A 16,351-nucleotide genomic window follows, 5' to 3' on the forward strand; every position below is an offset into this window, starting at 1 on the left:
TAAGTCAGCCACTTGGACAATCTGTCTGCCAGTCAAGCTAAAATGACTGACTGGTCTGTGGTGGCCTGATGAATAGGACATGCACTTCAGTACGTTTTGGGAAAAAGAAGACACCACTGACATCCAGTGGCCAAGTAATGCACTGCTTCATGATTTGTTTATTGACCATATTTTGTTATTGATCTGAATCTACAAAGTAAGGATAACTAAAGTTATCAAAAAATATAATGGAGCAAGAAGTACTTTATTAGCCTTAGAATTACAGTGCAGAAGTATAAAGCAGCAGAAAATGGAAATACTCAAGGAAAGTACCCAAAGTACAGTACTTGAGTAAATATACTTAGTTACTTTGAAAGACTCTAGTTACCTGTCCTTTGCTCTCTGCTCTGGAGCAATCTCAGTTTCTGGATAGTCACATTACATGCTTCTCTAATTTTACATCAAACTTTGTGTCAACCTCAAATGGAACTGTGTTTTGTGTGTGATTATCTGAGATAATCACAGAATATTTTAAAATGCCCAATGTGTTCATGTCTCATATACGAAATGTAAGGAAATACATGGTCTATTTTTTTTTTTATCCCTGTTCCAGACCACGTTGCACTTAAACATTCAGACATAACCACTCCACCTCACATAAATGTAACTTGAATTTTATGTAAACCTTTATTTAAACATCTCAAGTAAAGATATGTATTAACTCATTAAAATTAAAAAATACAAATGATCAAAGTCTAAATATTAAGGCATTTGAACATCCCTCTGTAAGGTTAAATTCTGTCTAGACACAAAGACTGATTTTTTTTTTCTTCTACAGCTTTATTGAAAATGCATTTTAAACTATATGTTGCATGTAAAAAAACAACACACAGTTTGACCACTGAGGTGTGGACAATGATTCAAAGCACCAAGCTGCAGTTGAAGTGTGTAGGGGGTGTGAGTGTGCAGCAGCCTCGCAGACTGCTCTGACTGAATCCTTCCCCGATCGTCACGTTCCGTGGCTCATACACCGTCACACTGCAAAAAAAGCGCACGCACACACACACACACTGAATCACAGCTTGTCTCTTCTCCATCAGCTGTACTAATTTGAAAAAGTTGTTTGTGATGTATGAAAATGATGTATGATGTAAAAAATGTTGCTGCCACTTTCTGATAATGCACCATTCATAGAGGGTTCATGAGCCGAAATTAATCGCTTTATGAATGGTTGGTAAATTATTTACTAAAGCTTTTTAGATCACTTCTAAGTCATTAATAAAAACAACTTTTGGATTAGCTAGTTGTGGAAAATCCTTCTCTTACATGTCACCTTGCCTGTGTCATGCTTGTGTCTATCAGAGAGGTCTGATGAACACATAGGTAGCTTGAAAGACAAGGACAAAGGTCTTGATGGAGAAGGGTTTCCACAAACCTGGTGACCCAAAAGATGTTCCTCTTAATGTCTTATAACTGATCTATGAACCAGTAATAAAAGATGCATTCACCACCAAGAAATACATTAGAAAACCCTTCATAAATAGTTCCTTATCAAGAAGTAGAGAAGAAAAAAATAAATATGCCGAATAAGAGCAAATATATGGCAGCTGGGAATGAGTAATTCCAAAGGCATTAACGCAAGAGAAATACAAATAGGGGCCAATCATCAACTTGTAGGAGTAATACACAAGTACAGACATACACACACCTGTTATACAGCAGTCTGCAGCAGGTGACCAGTTGTGTGCTGCTGGTCACATTGGTGTGGTTGAACTCCATGCTCAGGAAATGTGGGCACTGAAGATCAGGGATGTACAACATACCTAGAAACCCACACAGCAAAGTCTTCATAAAAAGTATAAAATCACTTGAACATTGTGAATTGTCTTGCACCTATAATGGAAGGGTACAGGGCCTGATGCTGCAAAGAATTATAAATACGGCTATAAACTCGCCACAGTGCCCATGTAATTTTATGTTTCTGCAGTCAAGATGAGAAACACACTGTTTGAACAAGGCCTAACAGCAAACAGCACATGCACTCTGTGGATCCAGTAAATGAGAGGTAGAGGCATAGATGGACTCAGGAGTCACCTGCAATACAAGCTGTCATGAAACAGGAGACACTGCCTGCAATCAGAGCTCTGAGGCCACAACTGGAAATGTCAGATCGTCTATCAGGAGCCATAGCCGCTGGAAAAACAACAACTATGTGTTAAAAAACAAAAACATGGAACAAAAAAAAAAAAGACTTTGACAGCAACAGGTACATAACAATTTTTTTTTAGAAAACAAATAGTAGAAAAAGAAACCACTTCAACAATTCTTGCTTTCATTCAGTATACAAAATATGTATGTATATACTGTAGTCAGGTTTTATATTATGGCATATATTTTATGGTAAAATTATGAAAGATAAAACTATCACAGTTGATTCACCCTCTTTCTGAATGAAATAGGCTACTTACTGTTGATGGCAAATGATTGCAACTATATAATCAACAGTTTCCTCTTTCTTTCAGTCGTTTTTAGAGTTCATGCTTGTGGATTATAGCTTGTTACACAAAGAGACTTTGTTTTAAAGTAAATTTATCAAGGACAGCCAATTCATTTGACATACCAAGGACAATGAAATTTAAGGAAATGTCCAACTTGTGTCTTCTTAAAAATGGAATCTACAAATAAAGCTCTTTGTTTCAAATAGCCATATTTTTCTATTTAGCATCGATTTTTTTCATAGTTATTTTGCAACTACTTACAACTATGTCCAAATCTTGACTGTTCATTACACATCTCTTTGGTTTTTAGATTTCACATCTTTGATGATCTGGTGGAGGCTTTTGTTGAGCATGCAAGGTCTTTTTCAATGCCAGGCTTTGCATGAACACACATACTCACACTTACTTTATATGTTGACAGTTGTTATGAGTGCATTCATTATGTTTTGGAAATTTGCTGATATTATATGTGGGTGGAATATTTGAGTGTCCTTTTGTTTCCCATGCTATAAGGCAGCTACAGGCTAAATGAAACCAACTTAACTCTCATTCAGCCCACATGTGGTAACTCGCTTAAATGTAACAGATGGATTTCTCACCACCTACTCCCACTTGTGCCAGACAAAAAAAAATCAAGGACACATTGGATTTTTCATCCTGTACATTAAATTAAAAATGTAACATCTTTATCTGAATTTTACAATGTGTAAAACTAGCCAGGAACTTCATGAACTTTGATTTTCCTGTTTGCCGTTGGCCTTGCTAACAGCTCAGAGGTGGCACTCACACAGCCCTCCAACCAACATGCCCAGTGAAGCAAAGTTGGAAAATCCACACAAAGCGTAGGTTGCGATGGTTTCGGAATGGACCTAGGTGAGGAAACAGAATTCATCTGAATTGTTAAGTGGAAAAAAAATATTCAAACACACTTTGACTATGATGCCTTCTTACCACTATATATTTTTTCTTTATTCTATAGTATATATAGTTCTTATTCAGCAACTCTTCTACATTTTAAAGCTGATAATTAAAATTATGTGCAATTACCAAACAGTATCACATTATAGAACTTAGTATATAAATAATGCTCTTAAGTCTTCTTTGAGTCCACAATGTCCACTGTCCACGCTCAGTTTTACAGATAAAAGACTTTAGCATGGTTTACACTAGACATCAAGTCAACATTAGGTAAGATGAGTGAGACTCACAGAAATGTATTGCTTTACGTTGTTCACATATTCAGGCCCTCCTGCCTTCCGCCTCTTAATCAACTCTGACAACTTCTGATAGGCCACAAATTCATTGAGGAATGTCTTTATTCCAATTAGCTCAGCAACAATGAAACTATCCTCCCAGGAGACACCCATCATGAAGGCGAGAGGCATGAACACATAGGAGCAGATGAGCTAAAGGAGTGACAGAAAGAAAAAAAGGCAGTGTGAGTTTACACTTCTGTCGATTTTTGAGTGTATTCACTATAGGTACATGTTGTTGTTTGTGTGTGTAGTCAGGTCCTTCACCGCAAAGCTGAGCTGTGGACAGTCCAGCATCCCACCCAGCCAGGACAGGACAGCATCAAAAAAGGCCAACAGTGCCAGAAAGGAAATGAGGTTGACAACAATGTTGGCCACAAGACCCACAGCACAAGATGCACCTTGGGATGCTGCCTCCAACACATTCGAACTCTCTCTGATGAGACATGGGCACTTGAAAGATTACATGACACTTAATTCTCTAACCATTATCTCATCAAAATATTACAGTGTCATCAGCATACTGGTGTTGATGGACTGATTATTAGAAGTTCAGCTTAGGTCACTGTAGAAGATTTAATGTTTCTACAAGTCTACCTTGTGGGAAAAAAATAAAATGTGATTTTCTGTTGATAATTAAACAATTTTTAAACAGACAACAGAGTTTGTATCTCCTTTGTAACCTCTCCTACCCTTTGTCCATTTTGAGGTCACAGGTTGTTACATTTGGGGTCTCGGTTTCAGGCCAGAATGTCTTTGCGATGGCCAGGGAGGCTGGAGCAGACATCAGTGATGCTGTCAACAAGTGTGTTGCCTCAACCTCAAAAGAGAAGCACACAGAGGATTCCATAAACTCAGTAATCAGTCATTCACTGCCTGAGGGAGCTGTTAAAGTCCCTTGTAAACTGTTAGGTTAGGTCAGTCTAGAGTCTGTTAAGTTTTGAAATTGACACTAAATAATTCCCCTATTTCCTTGGACCAGGAATGGAAAAGGAGCAGGCTAAATTTTACACAGCACTGCTAGAGTTGTTTTCTCTTGCCCTAGTTCTTATTCTTATAACTTTGTGACTTTATGTCTTCCTGCTTAAAATTGTGCTTTGGTTGTCATAAAGATGTGTCACAAATTATATATATATATATATATATATATATATAATATAATTGTGGATTTGGTTTAGGAACTCACACTGTGTTCACACTCTACAGGTAAATCACTGGCATTCCCGTCCTGACACTAATAAAAGAAATCTTCATGGATCCTTCATGGAAACTGGATCATTCATGTCCTACTTTGCTTCTTGACAACCATCACTGTTGATGACATTAAGCCCCAAACTGGCTAAAAATGGCCAAACTGACAATCTCAGTGCTCTCCTCATGCTCTCATTGCCCAACTCCCACACATCTTCCTCACCCCAAAGGAGATAAAGGCTCCTAAAATGGTACCAGAGACGCCGGCAAAACCTCCTGTCATCACGGCATGGATCTCAGAGCAAGTTAGCCCACTGATGTACGGACGAATCAGGAGGGCTGATTCTGTCTGAAAAAGAGAGGCTGAGTTGATTTGAGGTTTGTGGATTTCTGGGTTAATATGATTATATCAGTGATTGTTTGTTTGTTGTTGTTTACCTGTCCCAGGAATATATTTCCAGCTGCAGCCACTGATTCTGCTGGAGATGTTCCCATGGCAACCTGCATTATGAGTCCAAGCTGGGGAAAAAATATCCATATGGCACAGAAAACTAAAGAAAATAACTGAACTGATGAAAATTATGATACATATTTTATTAAATCACAAATTAAAAATCAAGGTCCTCATTCTTTCATTGTGCTCCAGTATCATATTAAACAGTTGCTATTTGTCTTTAATTCATTAAATTGTATGTCTTCTGTGAAAGGTGCTTTAAAAAGAAATGTTTTGAAATAACTGGTCTATGATCAAATATTTCTCTTGTCCATGCACTTTATTCTCCCAATTTCTCACCTTGCAAATGAGCCATTGCATGAAGCCAACATAGTAGAGGATGGAGATGACAGAGCTTAAAAAAACTAGTATGGGCATCACCTGTAGAGAGTCCACAATCATCATCATCATCAGCATCACTATTAATAAGTATGTTTATATGCACACTAGTATTTTGATTTTGTGTCTTATCCTGGTGCCATATTCAGAATATGACATTTTACATGGAAAATGAGAAACTTTGTTATTCCACATTCCTATATACCTGATTCTAACAGTATTCAGACTTGTAATAATTTTTTATGATTATATTTTTTGTTTTATGAATAACAACTACTGTTATTTGAACTAAGGATGCCAAACGACAGAAGGCCAGGCTATGACATTTACATGCCCAAACACATATTCCAAATATCATAACTGGGCGCTGATGTTCTTATTTTACTGTTGCCCCGCCTGTGTGTGTGCCTGTGCACACCATATGGGTGTGTATCATACCTTAAACACAAAGAAGTGGTCTGTGTAACTGGCACCAAACACAAACTTAGACCCAACATCTGTGAATGACATAAACATCTGTATGGAGGAAATTTTGAGTAGTTAGCAACAGAAACAAACTTTAGACAGAATTATACCTTGTGATACTTTGAAAGTCAAGTAAAAATGCAACAAGAATGATTTTGAATGTTTCATAACTACAGTAACTGATAAATCCCAAAATTTACCAAGGGAAGCAGAAGTCATTTATGCTGGCACAGTTGAAAAAACACAGACAAGCCACTAAAAAAATATGCTTGTGTGTGTGTGTGTGTGTGCATTTTTGTACTTCTACTTGTTTTCCAAGCCAAGCCAGTGCACCTAAGCCAAATTTGGTCCTGAGAATCAGCAGACCAAAGACAAACTGCAGCGCGGTCCCAGAAAGCAAAGTTCGCCAAGACCACTGCAAAGCAAATGCACAAGATTAAAAATGTTAGCATGTGTCTGTGTGTGTGCATGTTAAAGCTTGCATTTGCATCCCTTACCCTGAATGGGTGTTTTGAGAACAGCAACATTAAGAAGATGAAGAGCAGCAAACCAAAGAAAGACACGAGCTGTCTGGTCCCCCGCTGGGCTGTGTCCAGTGCAAGCCAGCACACCACAGCCACCAGCACTAACACATATACGACCCTGAGAGAGAGAGAGAGAGAGAGAGAGAGAGAGAGAGAGAGAGAGAGAGAGAGAGAGAGAGAGAGAGAGAGAGAGAGAGAGAGAGAGAGAGAGAGAGAATGACAGACCACGCAGGAAGAGGAAGGGAGGGAAGAGGTGGAAGACAGAGGAGACAGACGAACAGAGACAGTCAGGCAGTCTGCAAATCTGTAATAAGTGTAATGTATCGCTAACAAGAAGGCAAGTGCCTTGTAAAGAAGTTACAAGATGACAAACAGAGAATTCCGTATTTTTTATAAGAAAACGTTTTTATATACTCAGCTGGTGCATTGCCTAGCAGAGGATTACACTGTGTAGATAGCCACTCAGTCACAACATTTTTAAGACAGTGCCAACAAGGAGAAGACTTGCAACAGCTTTTGCAGTCTTTTAACACTTGTGTCAAGTAGATTGAATCATTTACATAGTGTTTATAAAATCCTGTTTAGTGGAAAAGGCTTAGCTCCTAAAGTACATTATGGCACATTCAAGCAGCATGTGAAACCTTTGTAAAGAGAGCAACACAACCTCCAAAAAGCCACAGATATTCACATGGACATTTAACCCCTCATTTTATTTGTTGTCTTACCCCTTTTTACCAACTTTAGATTTTTCTTAGTCAAACTTGCACTAACTGACATTTTGGCCATTAGGAGGCAGCAGAGCAAAGCTGTAAACATAAAGACACACTATCAGCCTTGAGATGGTGAACCCGATAGCAAACAGGGCTTTATTTACACATCCAACAGACATGGAGTCAACATTCATTTGGAGTCGTGTTTCTGACCCCTCAGGGCCTTAGGCCTGTGCCCGGCAGGCTGGGTCACTAATGTATCCATAAGTGCAGGTGTCCGTGTCTTACACTGACAGATTCAGTCTTTGACAGTTACAGGAACAGAAGGGAGTCTAGTGCAGCATGTCTTTGTTTGAAGAATCCTGTAGTGGGGGGCTGAAAGAAGGACATCAAACTCCTTCAGGTGGATGCTCAGGAAAGCTGAGAATCTTTAATACAATAGGTTGCATGTTTGTTATATTTTTGTTATGTTGTTATAACATTTATTGTTGTCTATTTTGTGTGTCTGCTTCATCCATCTGCTGAGGAAAAGGGCACTGAAGTGCCCTTGAGCTCGTGCAGTTACTTTATGTGCACTGTAGCAGGCAGCGGTTTTTCTCACACTTTGTTATGAGCTGTTCGTTTCCTTTACTCTGCCCAGTTTGAATTCAGAACTCATGCTAATTTCACAAACAATGAATTTCCTCAGTCTAAAGACGTTGTTGTTGCCAGGAGACAGAGAAACCCTCTAATTATCTGAACTGTCTTGCATAATATATACGTTGTAAACTTGCACATATAACATGTAAGTTAACATAACATGTTATCCATTGAAGTCCATTTTGTATTTTATTTATGTGATGATTATTTAAGGGAATAAAATGTCAGATGAGTTCTTCTGATTGAATGATCATAAGAAACTTGAGCTGTGTTTCAGGAGGGGAACCGTTTGTGTGGCTGATTTTATTTGTAGAGCATGGGACAGAAGACAAAGTTCTTTGTTTGCAATGTCATTGTAATAAGTTCATGTTGGACACATCTGTCTTTTGATAACAAAGGTGGATTTGAACAGCATTTCATTTCTCACCATCTGATCCAAAACCAGTTTCTGCTGAGAAGGTCTCTGATAGGATGAAGCTCTTCCCACGCCCAGTTGCCATAGCGTTCCATCATCCAATCCCAGGCCAGAAAGAATAGGGTTACCAAGGAGATGACCAGCAGCCCGACAGCCCGGTGGAAGTTCAGAACACATGCCGCTATCACTATGGCAACGAAGCCTGAAATAAATTTACAATTAATGTGAATAATATCCCACAGTGCTGACAACATTTTAAACCTCTTGTTAAAAAAACATTCTAATCCGTACATGTATTTGCTGCGTTACGTCCTCCACTTAAGAAGCCATGAGGAGGTGCAGTTAATGTTAGCTGTAAAATTACTGGCCTGCCACCAAGATCAACTGTACCACTGAAACTCTCCATGTTCTCCATCATTCTGATGCAGTGGTAGAACAAGTGCTCAGATCTTTTACTAGAGTAAAAGTCATAATACCATATTGTACAATAAAATATACTTAAAGTACCAAATGTAATTAATACAAGTATCACTTTAATGTTGAGCTAATTTTAATCTTTAATAATGCATCATAACTGTTGATTATAATTTGTACCAATAACTTACATTTGCAAAGTAACAGCTAAGCTTTAAAATAAATCCAGTGGAGTACAACATTTGCTTCTGAAATCAAGTGCAGTAGAAGTTTAAAGTAGCATTGCATGGAATTACTTAAGTACTAGTAAATGCACATGCTAATGCAAGTTATTTTTTGCCACTGCTCTGTTGTACAGGTGCCTTCAGGGATCCACTTTAAATATGTGACATGTAAAACAAATACAGCAGAGTTTAGTTTTATCCACGAGTTCCTGTGAAGGATTGTCACACATTTCAAACTCAGTTCAGTTCTGGGAACTGAACTGAAGAAGCTTTTTAGATGAGACTTAAAACGTCTTCAAGGATTTGCAACCAAGTCCAGTTGTCCTTGATTCAACTCTTCTTGGATAACAAGTTGTATAAGTCATAGCCTTTTGTATGATCTGTGTGTCACAATAGCACTGATTCTGCACTTAAAATTGCTATAGAATATAGCAAATGCACTGAGAAGTCATTGTGTGTATTTGTGTGTCTGAACAGGAACACAACACACATGCATTCACACATGCTGTGATAACCCACGGCTTGATTTTTGCATTAGCAATCATAGCAATTGTTCAGTAAAATGTCCTAAATAGAAAAAAATTATCTATTATTTCTCTATTTTTCTGAGTCTATTCTACACACATATATGCTCTACGGCACAGAGAATGTAGGTCCACTCTAACCAGCACCACTAGTTTGCAAAGGTAAATTAAACAGCTCTTTACAAGCCTTCATGCAGACTGAAAATCCTGAAGCAAGACTAGAAATAGATTTTTCAGTATACTTTTAGATTTGGTAATTTAATCCTCTGTGGCTGCAAAATCAAAAGTACCTAACAAAGAAAATCAATTGTCCAGAACAGTATACTCCTATTTCAGCTTTAATGAGAAACTCTTTCATTCCTCATACTTAAGAAGTTTCACTTTTATCAAGCTCATGTAAACACACTGTTAACAAGATGGAGACCCACAGACAGAGACCTGCAACCCCTTATAGGGTCCTGAGTTACACTTTAACTGATGCTAACAAAGATAATTAACCTGCTGCTAAAACCAGGTGCATGAACAGGCGGATCTGGTCTCTGTGCTCTGCCAAATAGCCCTGGACTGCTTCCATTTTTTTCTCCAGCAAGCTAGACACACAAAAAAAAAAACAGAAAGACAAGGGGGTAGATAAGGAGAGAGCACATAAATGTTACATCAAAGGGACAAGAGGGAGGCTGGCAATGCAGAAGACACTGAGAAAATCTGACATGAGGAGATACTGTGTGTTTGGCAAAAGCAAAGAAACAACCTTTTGTTCTGTTGATCTGTCTCTTTCTGTGCATTGTCTGCAACTTCGGAAGCACTGTCCACTTCAATGTATATCTGATCCTGCTCCTAATGCACAAACACAAACAAAAACACATGCACACACATCTTAACAATGAATAGTTTTAGGAGTTTTTGACACAAATTTACTTCGAAGTTGAAATCACTGAAGGAGTGCTTCTTTTCACATGCACACTGAGCAGAAGCATTGTCTCTGCATGTACAGGTGTGTGTCAGAAACAGCCTATTTATCCTGCAAACCTGAGGCTGAGGGCACCAGATATGTCTATGTATATCAAACCTTACCATGGCTTTTTAATCATTTTTGAATACAAACGTGTTGTAACTCTGTTGATGTAAAATCGGAAATGTGCTTGGTTAGCTGTGCTAATGGTCCAATTCAGTAAAAATCAGCGGAGAGACGCTGAAATAAAGGCTTTTTCATAAGTTTTACCTATACTGTGCTGTTGAAAGTGACTGCAAGGGTTCTCAAATGTATCCAAAGTGTTATACGAGAATAGCTTTAGAAACAAGTCTACGCTGTATTCAAATGTTTTGCCTACCTCTGACTCAAACGCGTTGTTGTTTCTCCCTCTTTCTTGACTCTTCTCCGTTCTATTCAGCTCCATTCTCTTGCTGTTTTTCAGACACTGGCCAGACACCTGCAAGGAGACTTTTTTTTTAAGCACACCTGTCCTTTCCTTTTTCCCTCCCATCCCCCCTCCTTCTGTGACTCTCTCTGTCTTCCTGTGTCTATGTTCTTTTCCTTGCTTTTCCTCCAGTGTTGACTTATTGTTACTTTGTTTTTAGTATACTGTGGCAAATATGAAGTGATATGTGTGAATATATGTGTAGAGATCTTTCTTTTTGCACGCGCGCGCGCGCGCACACACACACACACACTGCTATTCACGGGGACCCATCATTGAGAAAATTTATTTCCTCTTGCCCCGTACCATAGCTTTAACCATCACAATTACATCCCTAATCCCAACTCTTAACCTAATTCTAACCATAGACTGTATAAAACATTTGAGCTGCGCCATCTTGGATTTTAGTGAGAGTGTACTTTCCATATTTGGCGGAGAGGCGGTTACTCTACGGTTAGCCGGCCGAGAACCCGCCCACTTAGCTCGGAGCAATATTTAATATTTACCGGCTTTCACAGCTGCCTCCACCCACTATCCGCTTTCAGTTACAGCAGCACACAAACAACAGCAGCCGCTTACTGACGGAGCTGCTCTGTCCATGCAATGTCGGACTTTTTAAACAGAAAAATGAGACGAAATAAAATTGTAGCCTAGAATTCCCGCAATAAACGGACTCTGAGAGCACGGAACTCACCGCAACAGCGTTCCCAACATTAGCTGCTCTTCTATTTGTATCAGCAGCTACCACAAATCGGCAATTAAGTCATGCTAATACATGCTAATTAGTGCAAACATCCAGGTAAAATAGTGAGAAACTTACTTACCGAAAAAACTGCAACACAGACTCGTTCGACGGTCGGTTAGTACAGTCTACACTTCCACAAGCCATATTGTCACTAAAACCTATCCGAACATTGGCAAACAAACACGGACTCTGCAGCCCCTGTCAACCGCTGGATGTAGCCGCCTAGCCCAGCCGATGCTTTAGCAAAGAGCTAACCGCCAGTGCCTGTCTATGGCAGGGGTGTCCAAACTGTTCCACAAAGGGCCGGTGTGGCTGCAGGTTTTTGTTCCAACCAATGAAGAGCACACAGTGTGACCAATCAACTGTCTGAAGACTGAGATCAGTTGATTAAATGAGTCAAGTCTGGTGTGCTGCTGCTTGCTGTAACTGCAGCCACAACTCCAGCCCCCAGCGGCAGCCGAGGAACTGCAGCTTTTTGAACGCGGAAGTGATCCTCACGGCTGAAACCTACAACTCCACCCTTGATTCTAACTCAAACTTAAAACCAAGTCTTCTCAAACAGCCTTTTAAACTTGGGGTCCAGTGATTTGGTTCCCATGAAGCTGTCCCATAAGTTTACTGGGAATATGGTTTTCGGACCCTATGACTATAGTGGAAAAAAACCCCAAACACACACACACACACATTAATGATTACAGTCTCTGTTGATGCCTTGTCTGTCATCTAGTTAAATGGTCAAAGGTCATTAGGGGATTAGTTCACCACAGACAAATAAGCACACACATGCAGGAGAGTTAATGTGTACAGCCGAGTCATGCAAGGGGCTGTTCTCTTACAAACAGGAACATTTACTGGCACAAAAATTCTAAAATCTGACCAAATACTTGTCAGCATGATATGACCTCTCACTTCTCTAATTCAGAAATTTCTCCCAGTACCCCAAACGCCTTGAAAGAACAGTCTGTACATGTACAATGTCCCAGTGTTTGCAAATAATTGACACAGTATTAGTCTATAGTGCTCACTTTGTCTCTCTCGTGAATTAAACGATTTTCATAGAAAAAAACCCCCTACTCTCTCGAAATATTGTATCGTTTCCATATGGATGCAGCTTGTGCAAATAACACTGTAGACTTTTAAGTATCCCAGCCACCACTAGAGGGCACTAGTGTATAATTTCTGATGACCATAATGCACATGGCTGGTTTGCAGAGGTTAGAGCAGGTTCATGTGAGTCCACATGAACTCATATATAAATATACAGTATATATATGTACTTAGTATATATATTTACATATCTATATATACTAGGTGACACACTGGGTGATTTCATTCAAAGCGTTTCTGTGTTTTGTGTGCAAATGTGTAGTAAACCTTGAATTATCAAAACATAATTAGACAACACATCATATCATTACTGTATAGTATAACCTTATAAGCCTTTATAAGCTCCACAAGGATTACCGTTAGAAATAAAGAATGATTAAGATATTACTCCTTTTCATATAGAAAAGGTCCATCATCATCATCATCATCTTTCCTGCAACAACAGTTCAGTTTGGAAAGTGAGTGTCATTCAATCACTTTTAAATCCAAAACAAAAAAATAAATAAATAAAAAAAAAAAAAGGGAGAAAGAAAAAGAGTCAGACAGAGATTTTTGCACCAAGGATACATGGTACAAAGAAGACTGAAGACCACTCTCTATGAAGTAGTCTATCCACATCTTAAAACCATTAATCAAGTCTAAACCAGGAAGTCCAACAGAGTGGGGAAATTGTTCTGACAGGCTGAGGTTTGTTTATACATAGATCATGTGCCAAAGTAAAGGAAGAAAAACATTTGATACACTGAATGAGACAGTGTGATGTTTTCTGCACATAGTTGCACCTACTCATTGTGTCTAGTGTCCCAATCATGACCCTAACTCTCTATTCTCTATACTCCAAGCTTTGGGGTAAAGCAGGATGTGAATGCCTTTGTGTATTTTTAGGGGCCCACATGAATAAATCATAAAATGATCTGGTAAATGTTCAGTACCTAAAGCCTTATCGAAATCGACTGCCATGATTAAATACATGTTATTAATCAAATACTTTATTTAAATAAACTACAGCAGAGACTCTTTGGTAGGTAAAAGCAGGTGACTGTGAAAAAACCTCAGGTCATTGTTATGGAACAGGTAGGTAAAAGTGATGAAACATGTTAGAACAATAGGTGATTTTAATGCAACATTGGGTGATTGTGCTGTAACAACAGGTTACTCTGATGCAAAAACAAGTGACTGCGATGCAACAGAATGTGATTGTAATGCTGCAAAATGTTATTGTGATGCAACAACAGGTGATTGTGATGGAACAACAGGTGATTGGGATTTAGAATCAGGTGACTGTGATGTAACAACAGGTTATTATAATGCAAGATGTGATTATGATGTAATAACAAGTGATTGCATAGGTGATGACTGTGGTACAAAGTCATCAAAATGGCAACTAACACGGGACTTTGACTGCTAAATCAGTCAAAAAATAACCCAAAAACTTTTGCTGTTTCGATAGGAACATCCATTGTATATAATGTATAAATAGTTGGAAAGTGGTGATTTGTGTTTTGCAACTAACTCATCAAACATGCATAATTTGCACAAGAAGATATATATGTCTGCCATTCTAGTGTTGGATAATATACATTATGACTGATGCTTTGTCTGTGGATGACAGATGGTTCAGGAGGGTGATTACATGTTTAAAATGTCAAAAACCTTTAACACAGGCTACAACCTCTGTCAAATTTCCAAAGGAGCAGAGAGTAATTGGAATATTCTGTTTATGAGACAATATTTTAATTGGTGCGCCCACACTGCTCTGTGCAGAGTGCATACAGCCCAGTGTCTGAGGCAGGCATCCACCAGATTGGTTCAGACACAGACAGGGCTCCATAATTACACTCTGCTATTCAGTGCACAGCCTGTGCGTCAGTGCAAACGTCATATTAGAGCTACACATGGGGGACAGGACATTGGAGAGAGGCGAGGAGTGAGGAGGAGAGGAGAAGACTCCCCACAGCTGTGGTTGTGTTGGGGATGTTGCTGGCAGATGTGCTGTCATTCTCTGTCTCTACAAGGTGAAAGACTGAGGAGAAGTAGTTCTGTTCTCCAGCAGTTGTACAATACAAAAGACAGATCAACGTCTGTGTCAGAAATGCACCCAGCAGTAGGAGCTAACATCTATAGCAGCAGAGAGACTGGCTTGTAGTCGTATAGCCTCCACTCTAAGATGACAGCTTATTGATTCAAGTCTGGTTTTGGCCGAGAGCCCCATATGATTATGAAATATGGCCTAATGATTTAATAAGGTGACGCTTGGTCTAGTACACGCCAGCTAAAGACTTGATGATTAGTGATTGCTCCCTCTTTCTCTCTCGCTCTCTTGTGTGCTGCTTTAGACAATACATTAACCTCTTTGCCTGGGTATTTACAATGGAAGTACCAATCAGCCAAGTTGGCATTAACAAAGGCTTGCAGGATAATTAAATAAACTATAACATGCTGTTTAATGGGAAATAACAGGCTGTTTTTTTTTCATTATTTTTCCCATGTTATGGGCAAAATGTTAAGACTGGAAATGTGGCACTACCCAACTACCCTTCAGACAGTTTGTCATTGAATAACTATATGCAGGTCTACTTATGAAACGCCTAGCATGACAACCAGATAATGATGATTACAATGACAAAGACTGCGATGATGAGAATGATTATGACAATTAGAGCCTGCAAATTGATAGCCCCTTATATCTCATTTAGGCATTATCTGAAGCCAGCTACCAAATAAATTAAATAACCTCTTCAAAGGAGTCTTTTCCACCTCTCTCTCTCTCTCTCTCTCTTTCTTCCCAACAAGAACGCTCACAGCTCGTTTACAACTCAAGGCAAGGCCGGTCAAGCCTGTCCCAGACCGTGTGCTCTGAGAGGAACTTTGCCTCCGCAGGGACCCAAAAATTGAAACAGAAAACACGAATTCGTCCAGCCGCTTCGTAAACAGGTATGCCTAAGAAAGCCCTCTGCTCTGCACCTGACCCTTCCCCCAGACCTTTCTGCAAGCAGAGCAAGGAGCATTTCCCTAAGGGGGATCAATGAGGTATCACGTTATACATGATCCGCTTTGATGCTGGTACCCGTCCTCTTCCTCTTCTGTTCTCTCTCCTCTCTCCCCATCGCTGCCTTCATCCCTGCGCACCGCGTCGCACGGCACGGCACGGCACGGCTCTCCCATCCTGACTGTCATTTATTCTACATCCACCCACCCAACCCGAGAATCATCCACACATACACACAGAGAACATTGTGTCGAGGAGCCATCGGCCAGTGCGTGTCAGCTGAGAAAGGGGGAGAGAGAGAGAGAGAGAGAGAGAGAGAGAGAGAGAGATCCTCCCTGGCACACACCCGTCAGTGTGGCAGTGTGATTTTGACTGACTGGCTGACTGACAGGGGATTCTGGAGGAAACACAGGAGGAACGGAAC

At 39.6% G+C, this 16,351-nt stretch overlaps 1 protein-coding gene across 1 annotated transcript; it reads right to left on the bottom strand.

The window, feature by feature from the left end:
• Positions 1–899: 899 nt before the first annotated feature.
• Positions 900–11,065, bottom strand: LOC121184370 (solute carrier family 28 member 3-like). The gene is made up of 17 exons (XM_041041998.1): positions 11,000–11,065; positions 10,420–10,505; positions 10,167–10,258; positions 8,519–8,708; positions 6,716–6,860; positions 6,520–6,633; positions 6,192–6,269; positions 5,715–5,795; positions 5,360–5,440; positions 5,145–5,270; positions 4,423–4,550; positions 3,998–4,166; positions 3,686–3,883; positions 3,265–3,346; positions 2,074–2,172; positions 1,688–1,802; positions 900–1,017 (listed from the first exon to the last, which is right to left on the bottom strand). Exons 1-17 carry the CDS (start codon positions 11,063–11,065, stop codon positions 900–902), a joined length of 1,968 nt encoding a protein of 655 aa, XP_040897932.1.
• Positions 11,066–16,351: the final 5,286 nt, after the last annotated feature.

Source organism: Toxotes jaculatrix, chromosome 7 (genome assembly GCF_017976425.1).
Source record: "Toxotes jaculatrix isolate fToxJac2 chromosome 7, fToxJac2.pri, whole genome shotgun sequence".
Taxonomy (NCBI): Eukaryota; Metazoa; Chordata; class Actinopteri; family Toxotidae; genus Toxotes; species Toxotes jaculatrix.

Excerpts from the sequence above, each read along its gene's own strand:
- LOC121184370 (XM_041041998.1), bottom strand. The coding sequence starts at position 11,065 with ATGGAGCTGAATAGAACGGAGAAGAGTCAAGAAAGAGGGAGAAACAAC. Across the intron at positions 5,271-5,359 it reads GAAATATATTCCTGGGACAG|ACAGAATCAGCCCTCCTGAT; the intron begins GTAAACAACAAC and ends TCTCTTTTTCAG. Across the intron at positions 2,173-3,264 it reads CATGTTGGTTGGAGGGCTGT|CGGCTATGGCTCCTGATAGA; the intron begins GTGAGTGCCACC and ends TTGTTTTTCCAG.